The sequence below is a fragment of the Cornus florida genome, unplaced genomic scaffold (genome assembly GCF_030987335.1).
Source record: "Cornus florida cultivar Cherokee Brave unplaced genomic scaffold, ASM3098733v1 CherokeeBrave_3.0.0_Hap2_Chr06, whole genome shotgun sequence".
Taxonomy (NCBI): Eukaryota; Viridiplantae; Streptophyta; class Magnoliopsida; order Cornales; family Cornaceae; genus Cornus; species Cornus florida.
Window position 1 is genome coordinate 103,776,275 of NW_026775576.1, and position 23,863 is coordinate 103,800,137.

The 23,863-nt window shown below is 34.2% G+C and overlaps 3 protein-coding genes across 5 annotated transcripts; 2 read left to right on the forward strand and 1 right to left on the reverse strand.

Moving 5' to 3' along the window:
- Positions 1–173: 173 nt before the first annotated feature.
- LOC132313546 (uncharacterized) lies at positions 174–1,753 on the reverse strand. Its single transcript, XM_059812355.1, has 2 exons — positions 1,487–1,753; positions 174–1,035 (listed from the first exon to the last, which is right to left on the reverse strand). Exons 1-2 carry the CDS (start codon positions 1,634–1,636, stop codon positions 388–390), a joined length of 798 nt encoding a protein of 265 aa, XP_059668338.1. The 5' UTR covers positions 1,637–1,753; the 3' UTR covers positions 174–387.
- A 2,392-nt stretch (positions 1,754–4,145) lies between these two features.
- Positions 4,146–11,065, forward strand: LOC132313547 (UPF0481 protein At3g47200-like). 3 transcript variants are annotated; one of them, XM_059812358.1, is made up of 5 exons: positions 4,147–4,338; positions 4,926–4,987; positions 6,193–6,591; positions 9,159–10,633; positions 10,766–11,065. In XM_059812358.1, the coding sequence occupies exons 3-4, from the start codon at positions 6,244–6,246 to the stop codon at positions 10,587–10,589; spliced, it is 1,779 nt and encodes a 592-aa protein (XP_059668341.1). In that variant the 5' UTR covers positions 4,147–4,338; positions 4,926–4,987; positions 6,193–6,243; the 3' UTR covers positions 10,590–10,633; positions 10,766–11,065. The 3 variants fall into 3 exon arrangements, with proteins under 3 accessions (XP_059668342.1, XP_059668341.1, XP_059668340.1); XM_059812359.1 differs by lacking the exon at positions 10,766–11,065 and adding an exon at positions 10,733–10,757 and having other exon boundaries at positions 4,146–4,338; positions 4,926–6,591; XM_059812357.1 differs by having other exon boundaries at positions 4,926–6,591.
- Positions 11,066–21,445: 10,380 nt separating this feature from the next.
- LOC132314746 (UPF0481 protein At3g47200-like) lies at positions 21,446–22,867 on the forward strand. Its single transcript, XM_059813568.1, has one exon. It carries the CDS (start codon positions 21,446–21,448, stop codon positions 22,865–22,867), a length of 1,422 nt encoding a protein of 473 aa, XP_059669551.1.
- The last annotated feature ends 996 nt before the right edge of the window (positions 22,868–23,863 follow it).

Genomic DNA, 23,863 nt, shown 5'->3' on the forward strand with positions numbered 1-23,863 from the left:
TTGAGGAGATCTAATGTGACACCAATGATGTGCATGTAATAAAGCTGTGCATATGTCAACCTAACACATACGATATATATTAGGATTTATTGTGTGTGTGGGGGTAGGGCTTCATAATTTGTTTGCTGATAGGTAGGATTTGATTGCCTGGACATTTTAGAAGACCACTCAACTTTCTTAACAATTGATTTTCTTATACAGAAATCAATTCAGTAAACTTGTCATTCTTGACACACACCACGGTAGTTGCGTTACGCAACCATGTCATTCTTTTGTTTTCTAAAATTGATTTTTCATATGCAATTCAATGAATTCTCTTCTAACACCATGCCAAATAATGTATGCTCTGAATCAATGTGAACCAATATTCAATGTGAATGATATGAACTAGTTATCCAAATTGCCCACTTTCCCAATCCTCAGATAAACTGGAAACTTGACAATCTTCTGGTCATTGCCATCTTCATTCCAAGCACGCTTAAATTCGTCGATCACATCATCCTTCAGGAGCTCGACGCCCTTGTCCAATGCCGTCTGATATGCTGACCCTGATCTTGTATATGCAAGATATTCATCTAAATCCATCAACCTCTCTGTCTTGAACTCGAATGGCCCCGTGTGATCAGCTCCGTCCACCGGCTCAAACGGAAAATCGATGCTTCTGTACTTGTCCACCACCAAATGACGGCCAGGATTCCAATAGGGTCTTGAATCAACGAAGTAAACTCGTCGAAAAATGGAGTCAATAGTGTCACTGACTTCGGGGACCGTATAGGTCCAAGCTGCAATCACTCCATGGGGTTTTTTGAGCAGTGTGTTCACTTGTTTGTAGAATGTGGGGAGGTGGAACCAATGCATGGCTTGAGCTACGGTCACAACGTCGACGCTTTCTCGCGCTGCCACGCAGTGTTCGAGCTCAGCTGCGGACATGTTGGGAGGGGTGTATTGGTATCGGACGTTGGGGTGTTTTGGTGCAAAGTCCAGTTGCTTTTGGCTAGTGTCTGTGGCTATGACATTCTTGTATATCCCAGCTAACTGAAAATTGATTTGTGTTAGAATACTACTCATATTACAATTTACGAACTGAAGTTGTTTCACTTTTCTTCAAATTTAGAAAATATAACCAATTTCACATCATTATATTTGTCTTCCAACAGAAAAGAAAAAGAAAGGATCATGCAACCTCAAATATACATAAATTGGACCACTTGGTCATAAAAATATTTTTCTTCGTTATTTATTTGTTGGTTCTTCTTCGCTAGGGGTCACATGTATGGTATAATAATGAAATGATTTATGTAATTTTTATGGGAAAAAAAAAAAAAAAAAACTATTGATCCTTATTATACAATGCTAAAACATTACGATATGCAAAAAGGATTGAACAAAACTCAATTGCACAGAAAATTACCAGATTGGAGAAAATGATGATAAAAAAAAAGTGAGAGAAATTTAGAGAGAGAGAATTGTAGTGAGAGAAACTGACAGATATTGCGGCCTGGCCACTGCCGGTGCCGACATCCCACACAAGGTCGTGATTTGGTGTCTTCGACGCTATGAATTGGAAGACTTCTTGTGGGTAACCCGGTCGACTCTCCGAGTACTCCTTTGCCTGTTTAACAAACAAATTAGCCATTTTTTTTTGTCTCTCTCTCTCTCTCTCTCTCTCTATTGAGATCTGTACCTAGCTTTTCTCTCTCTTTAAAATAGTACTTTTATGAACTCATGTGTAAAGACAATTAATTCACAACCACAAAGCGAAATTGATTCTTGCCACTTCATACTTGCATGTGATTTTCTTGTGTTCCTTTTTCTTAATTGAATAAGCATCAAGTCAATGCACGACTTTTTTTTAATTACACGTATCAATCCATCTCACATCTTATGTACGCATTTTGTCACTTTATCGTCATTTATAATTATTTCGATCAATTGATTCAAACTATTAAAAGAATATGGATTATTATTGTAATTCTTTATTTACCCTTCAAATGTATCTATTCGAATGTTAACATAAGCATTATTAGCTGCTTCTTATGTGTTATTTTCTGCATATAGCTGACAGACGGGCATAATAATAATAATAATAGTAGTAGGGAGGCAATATTATAACTTCACCCACTTCACTTTTTAACGCTTACGTTTAATTTTTTTTAAAAAAAATGTGAATGACAAAAAAATTCTTAAACTAATTAATGCATCATCTTTTATTTTAATCACCACCCTTTGCATTATACCATAAGGTCCATAACCACTTTTGCACTATAAACTTTTTTTTTTTTTTTTTTACCTTCTGTACTTATTCTATAATTTTAGTTTAATGTGGCAATAAATCAATTGTCCTCTTCACATATTACATGACATATTAAATGCACTAACTAATTTAGCTAAAACTACCATTTCATTGTTATCTTCTTCACCTTTTTTCTTTCTATATCAGTTATTTCACTGTTTTTGTTGAGAATTTTTCTTTTTATAAAATATTTTTCTTGAAGAACTCTTTTGCAGTGAATGATTTTTTTTTTTCTTTTTCTGTTTTTTTTCAATTAATTAATATTATATCTTGTTAATCTTTAAAAAAAAAAAAAAAATTATACCGCAAGGAAAAAAAAAGGGTGAAAATATTTGGAAAGTAAATTATATAGATATAGGTTTTGACATCATACCCATATCTCTTTCTCTCTTTTTAACAAGAAAATTTTCAAAATTTAAATACATTCCAAATTAATTCTTAAAAATCGCATGAAGAAAAAAAATTGAAATTAAATTCAGAACACACAATACAAAAAAAAAAAAAAAAAAAAAGAAAAAAAAGAGAAAAAGAAAAAATTACCATCACCATTATTATCGATGGTGTTGAATGGCTCACAAACTTTTGATAATTCTTACATGCTTTCTGTGCTAATCTTCTATTGTTACATACAAAGATTAATATTAAACTCTAACTAAAAGAAAACAGAGATAATTAATTCAAAGCAGAGAAATAATTGAGAGAAATTGTGACCCAAAATATTAAATTGGGAAGAGAGGATGAGACAAAGATATATTTCTATAACTAAAAGGGTAATTATGGTATTTGAAAAAAAATAATTATTTTTTTATAAAATTAGGGATAGAAGTGTCCTTTCATTTAGAGCAACTCTAACACAGGCCGGCCCTGGCTCATTTTGGCGACCCAGCTGCTCCATTGTGGGTCGTAGAAATTGGGCAAATCAGGGAATGGGTCGTCGTTTTCGGTGACCCCATTAGCCAGAGCAGGCCTGCCATGTTTGGCTGAAATAATACTTAAAAATTAGCTTTTTGGGTTATTTTGGTCTCTTTTTTTTTTTCCCTCAAAATAATTGAACCAAAGAGCCCGTTAGGGCACTATTGGCACCTTAAAGACTTTTTTGAGCCAAAAAAGTTTATAAAAAATGGAAGAAAAGTGTTACTTTTTAAAATATTCCTGCGACATCATATTGTATTGTATTGTTTTGATTTTTATAATTTATAATAAATATTGTATTGTTTAAATTTTTTGTATGATATAGCCGTGGAAAAAGTTGAAAAATAAAATTTATTAAAAATTTAAAAAATATTAAATATTAATATTTTTAGAGAGCAAAAATTTACTATTGGACTATATGCGATAACTAAAATTTAGAGACACTGAAACGCTGACGTGGTTATTGAAAAATGTTGATGTGGCAAATTTAAAGAGTCTAATTCTAGAGAACTCATTGGAAATGCTCTTAGAGTGTAGCGTAATTATATAAAAACTGAGTGCGAGTATTATCTTCTAATAATAATAATAATAATAATAATAATAATAATAATAATAAAGCAAAAAAAGAAAAAAAGAAAAAAAAGAAAAAAAGGCTTAATTGAAAAAAGAAAAATACATTCTGTTAATGAAATCACAGATTCAGTAGCCCGAATAGTTGTTTTAAGGCTTAATTGAGTAGCCCCAATGATTGCATACTTTCTTTCTCAAATTTTTTGGTAGTTTCTTGGATTATTCGCCTAAACAGGTCCCATCCTATTATTACTTGTAATATATATATATATACCCGTACTATTAATAATAAAAACCCACTAATGAGTGAGAGAGAAGTACTGACCTTTAAACGTTTCATTTATTTCCTTACAGTACGGCCTTTATAGAATCGATTTCCTTCACACATTTGGTCATGCCATCAATGCCCCCCTCTCTCTCTCTCTCTCTCCCCTATCAGCTCTCTCTTTCATCTCTCTCTTACTCTCTTATCAATGCCCTTCTCACTTTCATCTCTCTCTCACTGTCCCTCACTCTCCTATCAGCTCTCTTTTTCCACAAATTTCATCGATTTGGTTCGGACGGTACGAATTGAAGCTAGTTCATCTATATGTGTGTGTGTATATATATGTATATTTATTTAAATTCATTAGGTTTCATATTAGAACTCTGTACTTGTACAAAATGATCGATGTGTCTAAATGTTAATTTGAATACATCAGTGACTGAATCTCATCTAATTGTTTCTTTAGTGACCTTACACTCTTCTTTCCTCTACCGACATTTGTTTTTGAACATGTTATGAGATTGACGTTTAAGGTTCAAATTTGATTGTTTGTCGTATACTGTCTCTGTTAAGGCAGAGTTTAGTGAAATTAATGGTGTGCATGTAATTTAAAATGTTGGATTACTTTTGAAATTTGAAGCTATATTTTACTGTTTGAAAGACTGAGCTTCGTGATTTTCAGATTGAGTTGGAAATTAGCTCTTAGTTTCACGCCTCAACTTACTCCATGTTTATCTAAAATTATTGTAACCAGGTCCTGGTGTATGCTATAACAGACGGATGCTTTGAAATCTTCACTGGATCTTACTCTATCTATTGCAATTTATCTTTAGTAGAGTCTTTAAATAGAAAAATGACAGGATGAATTGTTTTCGTCACATGCAGATCACTCTTTCCTTTACAGAATCACCACAAATCCGTTTTAGACTTTTAGCTCTGCATCTCCTGTAAGTTCTCTTTCATCTCTGCAATTGATCTTCTATCATTTGACTGGCTAATCCCATAATGTTTGTTTGGATGGAAGTGAGGGAAAAACGCAAATGAGATATCTATGGAATAGATTGTTGTTTTTCTCTTTTTATTTGGTTGGGTAGAAGAAAAGAGAATAAGATAGGTTTGATACGAGATAAGAGAAGAGGAAGTGCTAATTATAAGAAGATTTTGTAATTTAAAAACACTTATTATAGCATTGTTTTTCTTCATTTGAGTAATTTGTTAATATTTGAAAAGAAGAAAATTTGTAAAAGAGGAAGGATGACTCATCCATCATCTTTTCTCTTGTCTCATCTCTATGTCAAAAGAAAGAAGTTTGTTTCTTCTTTCATATTTTTCCTCCACCATTCTTTCTTTCTTCCCGCCAAAGGGACATTTTATTTTATTTATTTAGCTGCGATTTTGACATTAGGACATTTTACTTTTTTTGTAACAATCATGTTCCCATTTATTAAGGTTAAATAGGAATTAATTAATAATTTGTAAACTTAGCAAAGATGGAAAATTACAATAATGAAATATGATTTAAAGGAAAATTAAGTATGTGGTCCGCAACTTAAGCCGATGAACATCATGACATAATTTTTTTTTGGGTTACTGTATTTTGTTCTTTTTTGGTTATAAAAAGGAAAACTTAGTCTGTCTGTGTGACTGTTTATATATAACTTGTAGAGAAAGATAAATATATATATATCCTTGCAGGCATTGTTATAATCGAGCTAGGATCAGTGACAGATTTAGAAAATTTTGTGAGGGGGCGGCTTTTTAATTTGTGGGGGCAAACTTATATAGTAGGCTCATTTTTGTAATTTCAATGAGTTTTTCTTTATAAATTTTTAAAAATTTGAAATATAAAATGCCAAAAAAAAAAAAAAAAAAAAAAAAATTAAGGAAGGACGAATTGTAATTTTAGTAGGGGCATATTCATAAAATTTTTTTAAAAATAAAGTGTAAAATAAAAATATAAAAAATCTAGTGGGGGCTGTCCTTGCCTGGCTAGGATCGCCTCTAAATTGGGTAAGCTGGTTTACAATTAATAAAATCATATATATTCATACCCATATTGGCATTAGCTTCAACCAAAACACATTGTTTATTTGAGTTCATGCTCTCTATCTACTATATTCCTACTGTAATATCGTTCTATATATGCTGGCAGTGGTTTTTTTTTATAGTACTCAGTGTTCCAAATTGAAGATTGACGACAACAATGACGAGTTTAAACAATCAAAATCAGGGAGTCCAACAATCTTCACCTTCTATTTTTAATGGAAAAAACTATGATTTTTGGCATGTAAAGATGAAAACTATTTTTATTTCATATGATCTTTGGGAGTATGTTAAAGATGGATATGATGTACCGGAGGAAACGCCTACTTTGACAAATGATCAAAAACAACAATTGAAGAATCATAGGACGAAAGATGCAAAGGCTTTAGCTTTGATTCAAGAAGGGGTTGCTGATATAATTTTTCCAAGCATCATCAATGCATCTAAAGCAAAGGAGGCATGGGACATTCTTGAGAAGGAGTACAGAGGCAGCATGAACGTCAGAATGGTAAAACTTCAATCTTTAAGAACATATTTTGAAAATATGAAAATGACAAAAATGGAGTTACTGGGTTTTTTTTTCTCTAAACTTATGGAGGTTGTGAATCAAATGAAAACATTTGGGGTCAATATTTATGATTGAAGAATTGTTGATAAAATTCTGATTCGTTTGTCAGAAAAATATGATCCCATTGTTGTTATTATTGAAGAAACTAAAAAATTTGCAAAAGTGTTGAAGAATTACTGAGTTTAATTAAAATAATTAAGCAAAGGTTGAGTAGGCGCAACGGAATATGAGTTGCGTGGTGCGAAAGTGATTAGTTCAAAAGGCCCATGATAAAGTCAATTGGTCCTTTCTGTTGGACACATTGCAGCTGCTTAAATTCCCCCCATTTTTGTCGAGTGGATTAGGGCTTGTATCACTAGTCCAGCCTTCTTTATTTCTCTCAGTGGTGAACTCCATGAGTTTTCAAAGGCACTTGGGGTTTGAGACAAGGTAACCCTCTTTTCCCATTCTTGTTTGTTATAGTCATGGATGTACTCTCATCCATCACTTTTAGATCCATTGAAAGTGAACCTCTATTCCAATTCCATTGGAAATGCAAGAAGACCAAGCTCTCACGCATTACAGGTGCTCTCAATCTGTTCTCTCAGCTTTCTGGGTTGTTTCCTAATCATTCCAAAAGCCTTATTTTCACATCCAGTGTCCCTGATAGTGACCATACTCAGATGGTTAATTACTGTGGTTTTGAGGTTGGTAACCTACCAATTAGATATCTTGGGCTCCCTTTGATCTCCAAAAGACTCACTGCTAGTGACTGTAAATCCTTGGTGGAGAAGACCTTAAGATGTCTCTCATATGAAGGCTGTAGCTTATCAAAACAATTCTTCTCAATATGATTGGATTTTGGTGTGGTCTCTTCATTCTTCCAAAGATGGTCATCAATCAGGTCAACACGGTGCTTAAAAACTTTCTATGGTCGGGTTAATTTGAGAGCTACAAGTGCTCAAATTGCATGGTGCAATTTCTGCAAGCCCAAGGACTTTGGAAGCATTGGCATTCTGTGATGTTGTGGCCCAAATTTGGTGCCGGGTCGCGTTGTGACCTGCTTGATGAGCTTTGTGTGGGCTCAAGCCCACCAAAGCTCTAGGGGTTCAGGGTTGCCGAGAGGAAATTTTTTGACTCATTTTTGTTCATGGATTGTGGACCTTAATTAGTACTCTCTTATAATCTAATATATAAGGGGTTTAGAGTTTTAAGTGGGTGTGAGAGACACTGAAATTCATATAGAATTGAGAGTGACGGCTGAAACTTGTAATTTTTGATTTTATACATAATGATGACTTTTGTCGGATCTCCTCAAATTAGACCATATTGAAACTTATAATCTCCAATGAGTTGTAAGGTATAACTAGGTTGAAATAGTTTTGATCGATTAAGTATGCAAGATATAAGGAAGTGAGATCCCACTTCTCTATATGATGCAAATTCAACTCTAAGGTAGGCCTATGAATTGCATTGTGCCAAGGAAGCACCTACCTACACGTTGCCTGTGTCGGACGTAGACATGTGTACAACACCTTATAGCACTGACTGTCCTGTTTTTATTTATTTATTACGGAGTATTTAAATATAGAATGGACGCCTCTGTTCATGTAGAGTTTTTCTTTTGGAAAAAAAATAAAAATAAAAAGAGAAGAAGAATATGACATTTATATATACACACACACACAAAAGTTCGTTGAGAATGTTCAAAATACAAATATACTGAGACAATACAACAGAATTTAGATAGTGTTCTCCTATGTCACCTGATCTGAAATTTGCGGGAGATGAGTCAGATGACTCTTCAAAATTGCTTGATGGTTAGATGTATAAGACCATCGATGAGATCAGACGGGAAACAGAAGAAAAAATGTGAAGAGATGATGTTGATGAGAGAGAAGAACAGATGGAGAGGGACCTCCGTAAAAGAAAGAGAGTAAAGGAGGGGGGGATAAGATTATAAGTTAAACCTGGACTTGTTTTATCCCCTGTTTGGTCAAAGGATAAAACTTACACCCTTTTTAATATGAAGATATGTATTTCTTTATTTATATTTGGGCGGACCTAGCAGCTATACATATCTTCATATTCAAAAAGGGGTAAGTTTCATATATATATATATATATGAAATAAGTAGAAGGCCTAATTTAAATGGGTTATAAATAGTGTAGAAATTAAAAAAAAGGTTAAATTTTTTAATATATAATAATAAATTATATTACTATTATTATATTACTATATGCATGCGTCTTATTATTGTTATTATTATTTTAAATTTATCGTAATTCCCGTGTTCTTGTGATATTATATCCGTGATTTCTGTGCTTCCTAGATCACTGCTCTTCTTTACATTTTGCATAGAGAAGTTGATAAGTGAAAAAGTTGTTCACGAGAAATGGTCCTCCACGAGTCAATGTATACAACAATACAGTCAAGCATATATAAAATTAATTCGCAATATTTATTCAAGTTGCTTCGGCTGGCGCAACATATCTCATAGATTTTCAACGGCCAACAATATTGAATAGGCGGTTCCTGTGGAGGAGTCAAACATAAGTAGCGACGAAGAGTGGCTTAATTCCATAATAAATGTAGCTGAAGATGCGAATGCAAAAGGTTCCTTAGATGCAATTAGCACACCAAGTAGTGGATCTGCAGCTGATCAAAATGGTGAAAAGCTGCCCGCGCCAAGGATCCACAAGGTTCCTGAGGTGCTGCAAGAAAGGAAAGAGTTTGAGAAATACTATGTGCCGAGGGTTGTTTCCATTGGTCCTTGCCACTACCACAACGAGAAGCTCCATCAAATGAACAAGTTGAAGCCTATATTTGCAAGGGAGCTCGTCTCAAATGACAGGAAGACTTTTGAAGGCTTGTACAACAAGCTTTCCGCGATAATCAAACAAGTGAGGGACTGCTACGATGATGAGATGGTTAATTCAACAAATGGTACTTTTACCGATAAGGAGTTCACACGGATGATGCTTCTTGATGGCTGCTTTATATTGTATTTCATTCAACATTATTCGTTTGGATTTAAAGAGGAGATTGATCACCTGAAAGCTTACCAGATCTCATTTATCGAACTGGACTTCTTGTTGCTAGAAAACCAGCTGCCTTTCATTGTTCTCAAGGAGTTGATGATGATGATCACGGATACACGTTATTGGGTGAATCATGTGATAAGCTTCATTGAACACATAAATGTTATGGTGGCACGTAGAACACATTGCTTTTTTATTCGTGAATTTATATTTGGAAGTTATTTTCGGGATGTTATTATTAATGAACCCCCTGCGCATCTTCTTGAGCTTCTGCACAAAAGAATGGTAGGCACCGGAAGTAGAAGTGGTGATGAACGTCTTCAAAGCAGTTATTATGCTGAGGCGGCCAATTCGTACACGGTCCGGAATGTGATGGAGCTCAAAGCAGCGGGCATCGAAGTGAAGCTTTCAAAGACTAGTTGCTTGACGGACATTCATTATAGATCTCTCAGCCTTTCTGGCCGCCTAAGGCTTCCTCCAATAACAGTTGACGACACAACAAGGCCAAAGTTGATGAATTTAATAGCCTACGAAATGTACTGCCCACGTGCCTCGGGTGATAAATGGGTGACTTCTTATGTATGCTTTCTGGATTCGTTTATTGATCACGCTGACGATGTTAGGAAGCTGCGTTCAGCCAAAATACTCCGCAACCGCCTTGGCAGCGACGAGCAAGTGGCTAAACTCTTCAATGAGATAGGCAAGGACTTGGTGCCCCATCCTTCTGCTTATCGTCAAGTCAAGCAAGGCATTCAGGACCACTACGACAACAAAGTGTTGAATTATATGGCTCAATTAAAGCACCAGCATTTGAAGAACCCGTGGACCATCATCGCCCTCATCGCCGGAATTCTACTTCTTTTTCTTACTGGGGTTCTAAACCTATTTCCAAGTCTGGTCTCCTCCCACTCAATGTGACCATCTTTGCAAGTATATCAAAACAAATCACCACATATGAATAGGTACGTACCTAATAACTAATTAAGTATTAATTTCTGGAAATTAATTGTTAGTTTGCCTCAAATAAGGAGCTAGCTAGGTAGGTAGCTGAGCACTACTAGTAATTAATTCGGGACAAGTATTTCTCTCTGCAGGTGTGTATATCATGGTGGGTCACGGCAGATCTCGATGCATGTATCTTGTTATTTCCTGTAATTCGAATTTGTTGCATGCGTGTGTCTAAAGTGATCCTGCAGATTGGATTTGTATTGAATCTTATTTTCCTTGATTTCCAGTGTTTATATATGTGTGTGTGTCAAAGCTAGCTAGGTATTAGGCATGTGATCTAGTACTGTTTGCTTATTTAAAGTCTTGTTTGTACGTGTATGCGTGCCTCATTCGTGAGTGAATTGAATTTAGTTACTTTGTAACTCTCTGACTATTTTCTTTCTTAATTTTCTCTTTAATTTGTCTGGGAAAAACAAACAGAGGAATAGTTACAATCTATTAAGAAAATGTATATGAGATTTAAGAAACCCCTGGGCAGGTATAATGCTCTTCTTCTTTTTCTTTTTCCTTTCTTGGGTATGAAATTAATGATGCAGCATATAGTTTATTGAACCCGGCCGGGAAGAGACTTGTAGTTAAACCAGTCCCAACTGTTTGAAATCTCATTACACTAACTTTGACATATATATATATATATACTCTCCCTAATACTTTTATCCCTATTAGAAAATGTGTGCAAAAAAATATTTCTATTCTTTTTCACATTGCACAGAAACACCTCTAAAACATACAGAGTATGACATAAATTAGTGCTGTTATACTTGTTTTACTCTTCTAAAATTGCCCAAAAAGGTGTATACAGTACTAATCTTAAAGTATAGTGATTTTTTTTTGCACTTCACTCATTGGTATAGCTAAAAAAATATATATATATATAATAACAATAATAAAAAAAAAATTCAAGGCCCTTTTGGCAATCACAGTTTTGTGCTTTTGTTTTGACCCGAAATAGAAGCAATATTTCTAATTTTAGAGTGTGTTTTACACCATTTAGAAGTTTATTTGGTAACGTAAATTTATTATAATATTTTTAGAAGCAAAAATATGAAAGCATGTTTGATAAAAAGTGTTGCAAGTTTGAAAATTTGAATGGATAGTTAAAAATGTTATTTTAGAATTTTTGTTTTTGAACAGTGCTTTGTTACAGTGCAGAAATAAACAAAAATGTCATTTTGATACTTCTGATTTTTGCCTTAATTTTGGAAGCGCTTCGATATTATTAAAAAGCACAACAAATGTTACTAAAAATACCCTAGCAAAAACAAAAAACACTAAACAAAACCACTAACCAAACAAGCCTCACCGTCGCCATCACCACCACAACATCATCACCAAATTTCCAACAAAAAGAAATATAAACAACCACCATCATTATCATCTTCAATTTCTTTAAAAAAAAAATTCTTCACAACCCAGTTGTGAAGGAAGCAGTCGCAATTGTAGCTATTGATTTCGAAAACTCCATTTAAACCGGCTAGAGCAGAAAGAGAAATACAGCTCCGGCGTGGCAAACTGTTCCAGCAAAGACTCCAGCAAAGGAAGCAGTTGCAGCTATTGATTCCGACGAAGAACTACAACAATTCGGTAGGCGCGACGGCGAAAAGCTCTGAGCATTAACGACCCAAACCAAAAAAGCTTCAGAAAAGATCCGGCAAAGAAATTAAGCACTACTCATTATATAAATTACTAAAGGTACAATTGTGTTTTATTAAACCTGTGAGATTTGTTTAGCTAGAATTAAATTTTTGCAAAAATGGAATCAAAGTATTCAAAAAAAAATCAAAAAATTAAATTTTTGAAAATTTGAAACATTTACAAAAGAAAAAAATGATGGTTTTATAGGTCATATTAGTTTTCCATCTATTTATTTAGGTGGCAATATTTTTTTTAGTTATAATTTTTCATGATATATGTATATATCTGCACATACTAAGATCAATATTTATATAAAAATTAATATTATAATTATTTATATATTTTTTAAAATTTTACATAATTCTATTTTGACCTCAACATTTAAAATTTATTATTTTGACCTCCCAATTTGGCACAAGTGCTAAACAACCCCTCCGGTTATCTTTCTTTCAGTTACCAAAAAAAAAAAAATTACTTATATAAAATGACTAAATTACAAAAAAAAAAAAAAATGCTCATATAAAATGACTAAATTACCTTGTGTTAAAAGACAATAATAGTTTTAGAGTTTAATATGAAATGACAAAAGCACCATTAATAAACTGGGGTCCTAAAGTTCAATACTCTTTCTACATAATTTGTCTCTCTCTCACTCTAATAAAAAGCATACAAAGTCATTCACTGAAATATTTGATATTGTAGTCGTAAACAATGTTGTTTTCTTCTTCTTTCTTTTTTTTTTTTTTTTTTTTTTTTTACGAATTGATTTCTCTTTATTTTTTCATTCAATTTATTCAATTACAAATACCATCCGTTGCCAGTGATAAATTGGTGGACATTCTTAGAAATTTTTTAACACCATTGATTGTGTATGTGAAACACACCAATGGTAAACCCAACCCACACCATTGTTGGTGGCAGCTGGAGATGGTGATTGCCACCCCCATCGCAGGTGGTTTTGAACAAACCCAAATTGGGTTTTCCCAAAGACAGATTGTGTATTTTGTATAATAATATACGGAGTAACTGTTAAAATTAGATTAATGCCATGTTCATTCATGTATATGTTCATTTATGCATCTGTTATTATACATGTATCAAGTGGATACATGTATCATGTGAGTGCATGTATCATATGTGTAGTTGAGAATTATCTTGAAAAGTTCAAAGATTTATGGGAGAATAGTATATATAGTGTAAGGGATTTGTTGTTAAGGCATATCAACACAACAAAGAATTTAATACAATACAATATTTGTTTCTCTCCTCTCTTCACTTAGAAATTATTTAGTTGGTTGAAACTACAGCCAACATAAGTGATATCAGAGCTTGATTTCGATCAAGAGCAAACTGGGCGTGAAGCTTATTGACGGGAAAACAAACCCGGAGAAGATCCATCGTGATGGCGACTACAGGCAATCAAAACCAAGGTGTCCATCAATCAGCACTTCCTATTTTTGATGGGGAAAATTATAATTTTTGGTATGTGAAGATGAAAACCATTTTTCTCTCATATGATTTATGGGATTATGTTGAAGATGAGTATGATGAATCGAAGGATACAACAACTTTGACGAATGCCCAAAGACAACAATTGAAAGATCATAAGAAGAAAGATGCAAAAGCTTTAGGCTTGATTCAACAAGGAGTTACTGATACAATCTTTCCCAGAATTATTAATGCTTCTAAAGCAAAGGAGGCATGGGATATTCTCGAGGAGTATAGAGGCAGCACGAAGGTAAGAACTGTAAAACTCCAATCTTTGAGAAGAGATTTTGAAAATATGAAAATGAAATAAATGGAGTTGTTGAAAGATTATTTTTCTAAACTTATGGAGGTGGTAAATCAAATGAAGACCTATGGGGAAGATATTTCTAATTAAAGAATTGTTGAAAAAATTCTGATTAGTTTGCTGGAAAAATATGACTCTATTGTTGCTGTTATTGAAGAGACTAAAGAGCTTGAAAACTTGAGTGTTGAAGAATTGATGGGTTCCATAAAAGCATTTGAGTAAAAGTTGAGTAGGTGCTCCGAAAAGACAATTGAAAATGCTTTTCAATCCAAGCTCAATGTTAGTTTCAAAAATCAAGAAAAATACCCATCAAGTTTTGATCGATCCAAAGGTGAATCTTCTAGAGGTGGAAGACACGGAAGAGGAAGAGGAAAAAATAATTTTGAGAGAAGTGGAAATAAAGAGTCCACTCAACAAAATTGTGGAATTTGCAAGAGAAGTAGCCATGTTGACAAAGATTGTTGGTTTCGAGGAAAACCTCAATGTTTCAATTGCAAGAAATTTGGACATGTTCAAAAAGATTGTCGGTTGAAAACAAATCCGCAAGCTAATTTTTCCGAAGAGCAAGAAGGTGAAACGAGCATGTTTTATGCTTGTCACTCGACATCGGAACAAAAGGATGATGTGTGGTTTCTTGATAATGGGTGTAGTAACCACATGACCGGAGATAAAAATATATTCTTGGAGATTGATTCTTCATCAAATTCTCAAGTGAGGATGGGAAACGGTGCCTTGGTCCAAGCAAAGGGAAAAAATACTATTGCCATAGAGACAAAAAAAGGAAGAAAACATATTCGGGATGTGTTACTTGTTCTGGATTTGGAGCAAAATTTGTAAAGTGTTGGACAGCTTGTACAGCATGGGTACTCCATTCATTTTGATGATGACTTTTGCAAAATTTATGATAAGGGAGGACAAAATCATATTGTGGCAAAAATCAAGATGGGCAAAAATAGATACTTTCCTCTCACTTTTTCATGTTAAAAAAATATGGCCTTGAAGATGGATGTTGTTGATGAGTCATGGCTTTGGCATAGAAGACTTGGCCATTTGAATTTCCAAAACTTAAAAGAATTTACAACAAAATAGTATGGTGTATGGAATGCCAACAATACAAGAAGTTAAAGAAGTTTGTGAAGGTTGTACTCTTGGCAAGCATCACCGAGAGTCATTTCCGAAAGAGAAGGCATGGAGGGCTAAAACACCATTGGAGCTTGTTCATATCGATGTGTGTGGACCAATGACAACACCAACTCATGCGGGTAACAAGTATTTTATTATTTTCGTTGATGATTTTTCAAGAATGACATGGATTTATTTCATGAGACAAAAATAAGATGTGTTCTCTATTTTCAGAAAATTTCAAAAGCTTGTTGAAAGGAAAAATGGCCATCTTATCAAAGTGTTAAGAAGTGATAGAGGTGGAGAATACAAGTCAAATGAGTTTGAAAAGTTTTGTGAAGATATTGGCTTGGAGAGACAATTAACGGTTGGGTACACTCCACAACAAAATGGAGTGACAGAAAGGAAAAATAGAACAATCATTGAGTTGGGAAAATCAATGCTTCATGAGAAGGGGGTACCTAAATCATTTTGGGGTGAAGCCGTGCATACGGTTGCTTACTTGATGAATAGGAGTCCAACAAAAGCGGTGGAAAATAAAACTACATTTGAAGCATGGAGTGGAAGGAAGCCATCATTGAAACACTTGAAAGTTTTTGGGTGTATTTGTTTTGCTTATATTCCAAGAGAAGTGAGGCACAAACTTGACGAAGCTAGTGAAAAATGTATCTCTGTGGGTTATAGCTCAAAATCAAAGGATTATAGACTCTTTAATTTGAAGAAGAATAAATTGATTATTTGTAGAGATAACGAGAAGGCTGCTTGGGATTGGAAAGAGAAGAAAGTTCAAGATCAAATCCCCATTTTCAATGAAGAATCAAGAAATCAAAAAAGTAAAAATGAAGATTTTCTTAAAGTTCCACAAGAAATGTCTCCCGTATCTAGCTTACAATCAATCCCAACTTCTCCATCAAACTCAAATTCTTCATCTCCAAGTTCAACTCCAAGAAGAATGAAAAGTCTTAGTGATGTGTATGCAAGTTGCAATTTTTGTGTTGTTGAACCAAAGAATTTTGAAGAAGCAATTAAACAAGAGGCATGGAAGAAAGTTATGGAAGATGAAATTTATGTACTTGAGAAGAACAAGACTTGGGAATTAGTAGAGAAGCTGGAAGACAAAGATGTGATTGGTGTGAAATGGATTTTTAAAACAAAATTCAATCCGGATGGCTCCATTCAAAAGAACAAAGCAAGACTTGTAGCAAAAGGGTATTCACAACAGCCCGGAATTGATTTTCAAGAAACTTTTTCACCCGTGGCTCGTCTTGACACAATTAGAGCACTCATTGCCTTGGCGGCTCAAAATGGTTGGTCCTTGTATCAACTTGATGTAAAATCAGCCTTCTTGAATGATGTTTTGAAAGAGGATGTCTATGTAAAACAACCTCAAGGCTTTGTTGCAAAAGGAGAAAAACAGAAAGTTTACAAATTAAAGAAGGCTTTGTATGGCCTAAAACAAGCACCCCGGGCATGGTATAGTGAGATTGATTCTTATTTCATCAAAAAAGGCTTTCAAATGAGCAAAAGTGAGCCAACTTTGTACTACAAGACACAAGGTAAAACTGGGATTCTTATTGTTTCTCTTTATGTTGATGATTTGGTATTTACCGGTAGTAATGGAAAAATGATTAATGATTTTAAAAGAGAGATGATGAAAAAATATGAAATGAGTGATTTGAGTTTGTTACATTACTTCTTGGGCATTGAAATTTATCAAAAAGAATGAAGAGTTTTTATTTGTCAAAAGAAGTATGCAAAAACTCTTCTTGAAAAATTCAAGATGCTGAATTGCAAATCCGTTTGCACTCCCTTGGTTGTGAATGAAAACTTGATGAAAGAAGATGGAAGTAAAGAAGCGGATGCATCTCTCTATAGAAGCTTGGTTGGAAGTCTATTATATTTGACATCTTTAAGACCCGACATCATGTATGCTACAAGCTTATTATCTCGATTTATGCACAATCCAACTCAAATTCATGTTGGGGCTGCAAAGAGGGTATTGAGATATATACAAGGTACACTTGATTTTGGCATCTTGTATGAGAAAAATGTTGATGCAAAGTTGTTTGGTTTTTGTAATAGTGATTGGGCTGGATTTGTTGATGATATGAGAAGTACTTCCGATTATGCATTCTCTCTTGGTTCGGGTGTATTTTCATGGACTTTTAAAAAGCAAGAAACGGTTGCGCAATCTTCTGCCGAGGCTGAGTATATTTCATCATCAATGGCAGCGTCACAAGCAATATGGCTAAGGAGAATTTTTGAAGATGTTGGTGAGAAGCAAAGAGAAGCTACTCCAATTTTATGTGACAACAAATCTGCAATTGCTATGACAAAGAATCCTATTTTCCATAGTCACACAAGACACATTGCAATCAAGCATCACTTCATTAGAGAAGCCGTGGAGAATGAAGAGATTCAACTCAAGTATTGTAAGACTGAAAATCAAGTTGCGGACATTTTTACTAAAGCACTTCCAAAAAATAAGTTTGAATACTTTAGAGAATTGTTGGGTATCACAATATGGCATTAAGGGGAGTGTGTTAAAATTAGATTAATGCCATATTCATTCATGTATATGTTCATTCATGCATCTGTTATTATACATGTATCAAGTGGATACATGTATCAAGTATGTACATGTATCAAGTGAGTGCATGCATCATATGTGTGGTTGAGAATTGTCTTGAAAAGTTCAAAGGTCTATGCGAGAATAGTATATATGATGTAAGGAATTTGTTGTTAAGAAATATCAACACAACAAAGAATTCAATACAATAAAATATTTATTTCTCTCCACTCTTCACTTAAAAATTATTTAATTGATTGAAATTACAGCCAACAGTAACTCATATCAAGAACCATATATATTATGTGTGCATATGTATTACTGTATATATGATTTGTTGTTGAGAGAGAGAGGTGGTACAGTGGTGGTGGTTGGACGAATTGACGGTGGAGAGAGAGGGAAAGGGAAGAACAGAGAGGAGAGAGAATAAATGAATATTTTGTATTATAATAATATATTATAAATAAAGACGTAACTGACATTTCATAATTTTATCTAACTTCCCTCTGTTTTAGTGGTCGAAGTATGAAATCTTAAACACTTCATGAGATTTGCGATCGTGTAATTTACCCAATAAATAAGTACATATCATTGGACACAAATTTGTTTGGGCTGTACATTTTTTCCTCATTGGTGGGAGAAAAGGAAGTTCATTTTGTCTCGTCTTTATATAACTTGTAGAAAAAGATAGAAAATAATATATACCGGCCTGTTTCTCCCATTCATTTCACATGTTAGTCTCCTTTAATTATATATATATATATTGGACTAAGAAATCTTACCTCAGAATTGTTACGAGGGGCTGGCTGTAAATTGGGAAATCATTTCCACTCTTAAAAGAATCACTGAATCATATATAATTTCATTTAGTTTGTAATTAAAAAGACTCTCGTAGCCGAATGTAGTAATCTAGAGTGGAGCATATGTCTCCGTGATTGTTAGATGCTCTTCTCTTATAATGTGTTTCTTCTCTATTTATTTTATTATGATTTGTTGGTGAAAAAAAAAAAACAAAAAAAAAAAATTATATAATAACTATATTAGCCTAATTTAATGAAAAGGGATTCCATGCATCAAGGACTTAATTTTGTCGCTTTAATTTTATAAACATTTTTATTTATTTAGATCAATTGACTCAAGCTATGAAAACATGATGTAAATTTTGTTTGGCTATAGTCTCATTAGATAACACAATGGGTTAAGAATATTACTAAGTTTCATTTGATGTCATAATAATTGACTTAATTTGGACGGTTTAATATCACCCTTGAATTCAAGTGTCTAGATGATTTGGTCAAACACTTAAAAAATTATTACACAATAGATCTTCTTCCAATAACAAAAAAATGTTGATGCAAGATTTTACGATCAGTGAAAAGGCAGAGAAGGTGATCAAAAGGGCACTGGTGCAAAAGAAGGAATGGTGATCGAAATGGTACTGGTGTGATACTGACCAAAGACTCTCTATCAAATTAGAACCAAATTGAAGAAAAAAAAAGAACATTTTTAATACTTCTTCAACACGGATGGGGGATTTAGAGTTCCCTATCAAATACCATGAATTATATAGAACACCTTGCTTTTACGTAAAAATAATAACAATAATAATTATTAGAGCAATTTAGTCTTTTATTCTAAAAAAATAATTATTAGAATAATTTTTACCAACTGGACTATTGCTCATTTAATTTCATCTTATGTGTCGTTTTCTGTATAGTGGTTGAAAAAACACACAGGATAAAAAAATAATAATAATAAATAAATAAATAAAAAGGCAAAGGAAAAGGAAAAAGAAAAAGACAAAAGAAACCATATATTCTAGCTGTTGAAATCACAGATTCACTAATCCAAATAGTTATTTTAAGGCTTAACGGGAAGTCCTGATGATTTGAAATGTACAACTTGTGGTTCAAACATTAAAATTTATTTCCACCTTAATTTTTTTTTTTTTTTTGGAAAACCAAACAAATGTGAGAAAGTTAAGGTCTAGAAGCACTCAATGGCACAACAATAAGAGTGGGATTAAAAACTAATTAAGGTTAAATTGAAATTAATAATTTGGCCTGACATATATAATGCCATGCATATATAAACTTGGCAAATTAAGATGGATAGAAAATGACAATAGTGAATTCTGATTTTAAGGAAAATTAAAGTAATGTCCACAACTTAGGCTGATGAACACAAAAGAAGATCAGAAAATGACATGACACAAATTCCTTTGGGTTATACCATTTTTTCCTTTATTGCTTAGAGAAAAGAAAAGCTCTTTGTCTGCTGTGTTCATATAACTTGTAGGGAAAGATATAAAAGAATATATCCCCGTTTTTCCCGTGTATTTCACATGTTAGATTCTTTTAATATTGGTAAAAGCAAAAGAAACACAGGGTTTTTAATTTACTTACCCGAAAAAAAATACGGGTTTTAATTTGTATCATTACAAAACTTGTATATATAATATATATTGGACTAAGAAATCTTATTTCAGATTTGTTGTGAGCTAAGGTCGTCTCTAAATTGGGCAAGCTAGCATTTTTACCATTCCCTTGCTCAAGTGATGAGAGAACCATAGCTCAATTCAGTTAATGCTCTGTATATATCTCCTTAGTGTAATATCTTTCTATATATCCTGGCAGATTTTCTTTAGTACTGTTGGTGTTTCAAATTATTTAGGTTAAATTTTCAAATGCAGTTTCAATAAGTCAATTAATTTAGAAGAAAACTTAAAATTTTCCAAATTATATACCATGCCCTTGCACAATGTGAAGGAGAGAAGAACTATAGTTCAATTAATTGCATGCATATACTTTACTAGTACAAAAGTTGATAAATCAGCACGTACATTTAATTATTTGTATTCACGTGGGTCTAGCTTATAAATAAGGGAAAATTACATATACATGGAGTCAAAGTTCCATATTTACTTAGAGACTGAGTCAAAGTTTCATATTTCTCTAAAATGGATTGCTGAGGTGGCACATGGTTTTTTACTGTTTAAAAAATTGTGGTGCCTAAAATGCCCTTCCCTAACAAAAAAGTAGTACCTTCAGTGTAAAAAAGTAGTACCTTCAGTTCAAAAAAGTAGTACCTTCGGAGAAAAAGTAGTACCTTCGCGGGTGTTTAAAAAACATGGTATCTGGACGCCAAAAAGTAGTACCTTCAGTTCAAAAAAGTAGTACCTTCGAAAAAAAAGTAGTACCTTCGTGGAAGGGTATTTTAGGTACCACAATTTCTAAACAGTAAAAAACCATGTGCCACCTCAACAATCCATTTTAGAGAAATATGGAACTTTGACTCAGCCTCTAAGTAAATATGGAACTTTGACTCTATTTATATGTAATTTTCCCTATAAATAATTACATTTTTTTGACTAACTCCTCTGTCATGATTGCTTACATCCAGTTTGCCGACAGAGAGAGAATGTATATATATTTAATAACAAAGTAGAAAAGTGTGCATGTGAATATAATACTAAGGTGGTTATGAAGATAAAGTTGAAAAAAAAATTCCTTCATGCTTGATATACACACACACACATACAAGCAGTAGTACTAAAGTATGCATGCATACAAATTAAATTAATTCACAATATTTCTTGAAGTACGCTGCTTCAGCCAGCTGCCCAATCTCATAGCTAGACTTTCATTAATGGCCAACGGTATTGATGAGGTGGTTCCTGTGGAGCTGTCAAATATGAGTAGCCACGAAGAATGGCTTAATTCCATAATAGATGCAGCTGAAGGAGCGAATAGTACTACTACAAATTCTGCGTCTGATCAAGCTCCAAGGCGTCAAAGGCCGCCGGCAAGATTAATCCACAAGGTTCCTCAGATGCTGGGAGAAACCAAAGCCGAGTTTGAGAAATACTATGCTCCGAGGGTTGTCTCTATTGGTCCTTACCACCACCACAACCTGCAGCAGCTCCATCAAATGAACGAGTTCAAGCTTATATTCACAAGGAAGCTTGTCTCAAACGACAAGCAGAAGCTTGATGGCTTGTACAGCGAGCTTTTCCAGATGATCAAACAGGTGAGGGACTGCTACGAAGAGACAAATGTTGCTAGTTTTAACGATGAGGCGTTCACAAGGATGATGCTTATTGATGGCTGCTTTATATTGTATTTCATTCATTGCTCCCAAAACGAAAATGATAGGGTCCGGGTGGGATTGAAACCTTACCACATCCCATTCGTGCAGCAGGACTTGTTCTTGCTCGAAAATCAACTGCCTTTCCTTGTCCTTGACGAGTTGATCAACTCACCATCAACCATTTTAACCACAACTGATTGGATGCAAAAGGTGGGAAAGTTCATTGAAGACAAAATTATGGTGCCACAATACGGCACGAAGCAGATCAATAAGCGACAGGTGGTTCAGGATAATGATTATGCGCATCTTCTTGAGCTTCTGCACAAAAAAATGGTAGGCCCGGTAGGCTCTGGGATTCGTGAGGTATGTTCTTATAATTGGTACAATTTCCGGAATGTGAAGGAGCTCATAGAAGCCGGCATCCGACTCAAGCCTTCAAAGACTAGTTTCTTGACCGACATTTGTTATGAACGTGGCTACCTTGATAGGCACCTAACGCTTCCTCCAATAACTGTGGATGATTCAACAAAGTCCAAGTTCATCAACTTAATTGCCTACGAAATGTGCCCAGAGGCCTCGGATGATATATGGGTCATTTCTTATATATGCTTTCTCGATGCACTTGTTGATCAAGCCGAGGATGTTAAGGAGCTGCGTTCAGCGGGAATACTCCACAACCACCTTGGCAGCGACCATGAAGTGGCTACTCTCTTCAATGAGATAGCCATCGACTTGGTGCCGCTGCCTTGTGCTTATAATAAAGTCAAATGTGACATTCAAGCTCACTACCACAGCAAAGGGTTGAATTATCTGGCTCAATTGAAGCACCAGCATTTGAAGAACCCGTGGACCATCATGGGCCTCATTGCCGGATTTATACTTCTTATTCTTACTGCGGTTCAAGCCTGGTTCCAAGTCTGGTCTCGTCCCACTGAATGTGACCGTCTTTGCAAGTTTATTAAAGATAATCACCACATATGAGACATTGCGCGCCAACTAAAAATCATTTCATTTTTACTTTAATTTCTCATTCTACTTCTTTCCAGCTGGTTATGTTGTTATTTCCTTTAATTTTATTTTGTTGTGTGTGTAAAGACTAAAATAAACCAGATTGGATTTGTGCTGTATCTTTTTTTACTTGATTTCCTGTAGTGTCATAGTTAGGTCTATGATCCAGCAGTAGTGTTTGTTTGTGTAAAGTCCTGGTTGTAAGTGCGTTTGCCTCATTCAAACTCCCGATCTTCAAATTGTGTGGTGAAAGTCTCTACCATTATGCCATCTCCGTGGTTTCATTACAGTAACTGTTGAGGACTCACGTCTTGTCTCCGATTGGGAACTACCTGCTTGCATCATTCGACTTCCGCCAGAACCTCCTGATCGGATTCCCTGAGGACAGATTTCTCCTCTGCTCTACCGGATTGGGTAACTGCATCACACTTACATTGGGTTTCTTTTGTTAGTTGGTTGGTTACAACTTGTGGGCTGGGCCTCTTAAGTGAGGTTTCCTTTGTTTGGGTTTTATTTTGGTTAGTCTTGGCTAACCTTCCCTGTTTGTTTGTACATACTACTTATACTTACAAATTGATATTGAACTTTCAAAAAAAAAAAAAAGGTTATATATATATATATTTCAAAAGATTTTAAAATTCCAAAAATTGTAATAATTGTTTAGTCTATTTTTAGTTAATAGGTTAATCCGTGTCAACACAATTATGACATGAATACGATTAGCCTAAATCTAAATCCTCTTGTCTAGCATGTCGTATCATTGTCACCCCTGCTTTGTTTGGAACGATAGGATTCCACGGGATTTGATTTTAGAATGGAATTTATAGGAATTGGATTTCATCGAATTTGATAGGAAATATCGCAGTTGTAACAAATCCGGGGAAAATTGACAGAATTTCATGAGATTTGTGACGAGGTGAGTAACAACTTTTTCAAAGTATCTTAGTTTTACCAAAATATCCTCCTCTT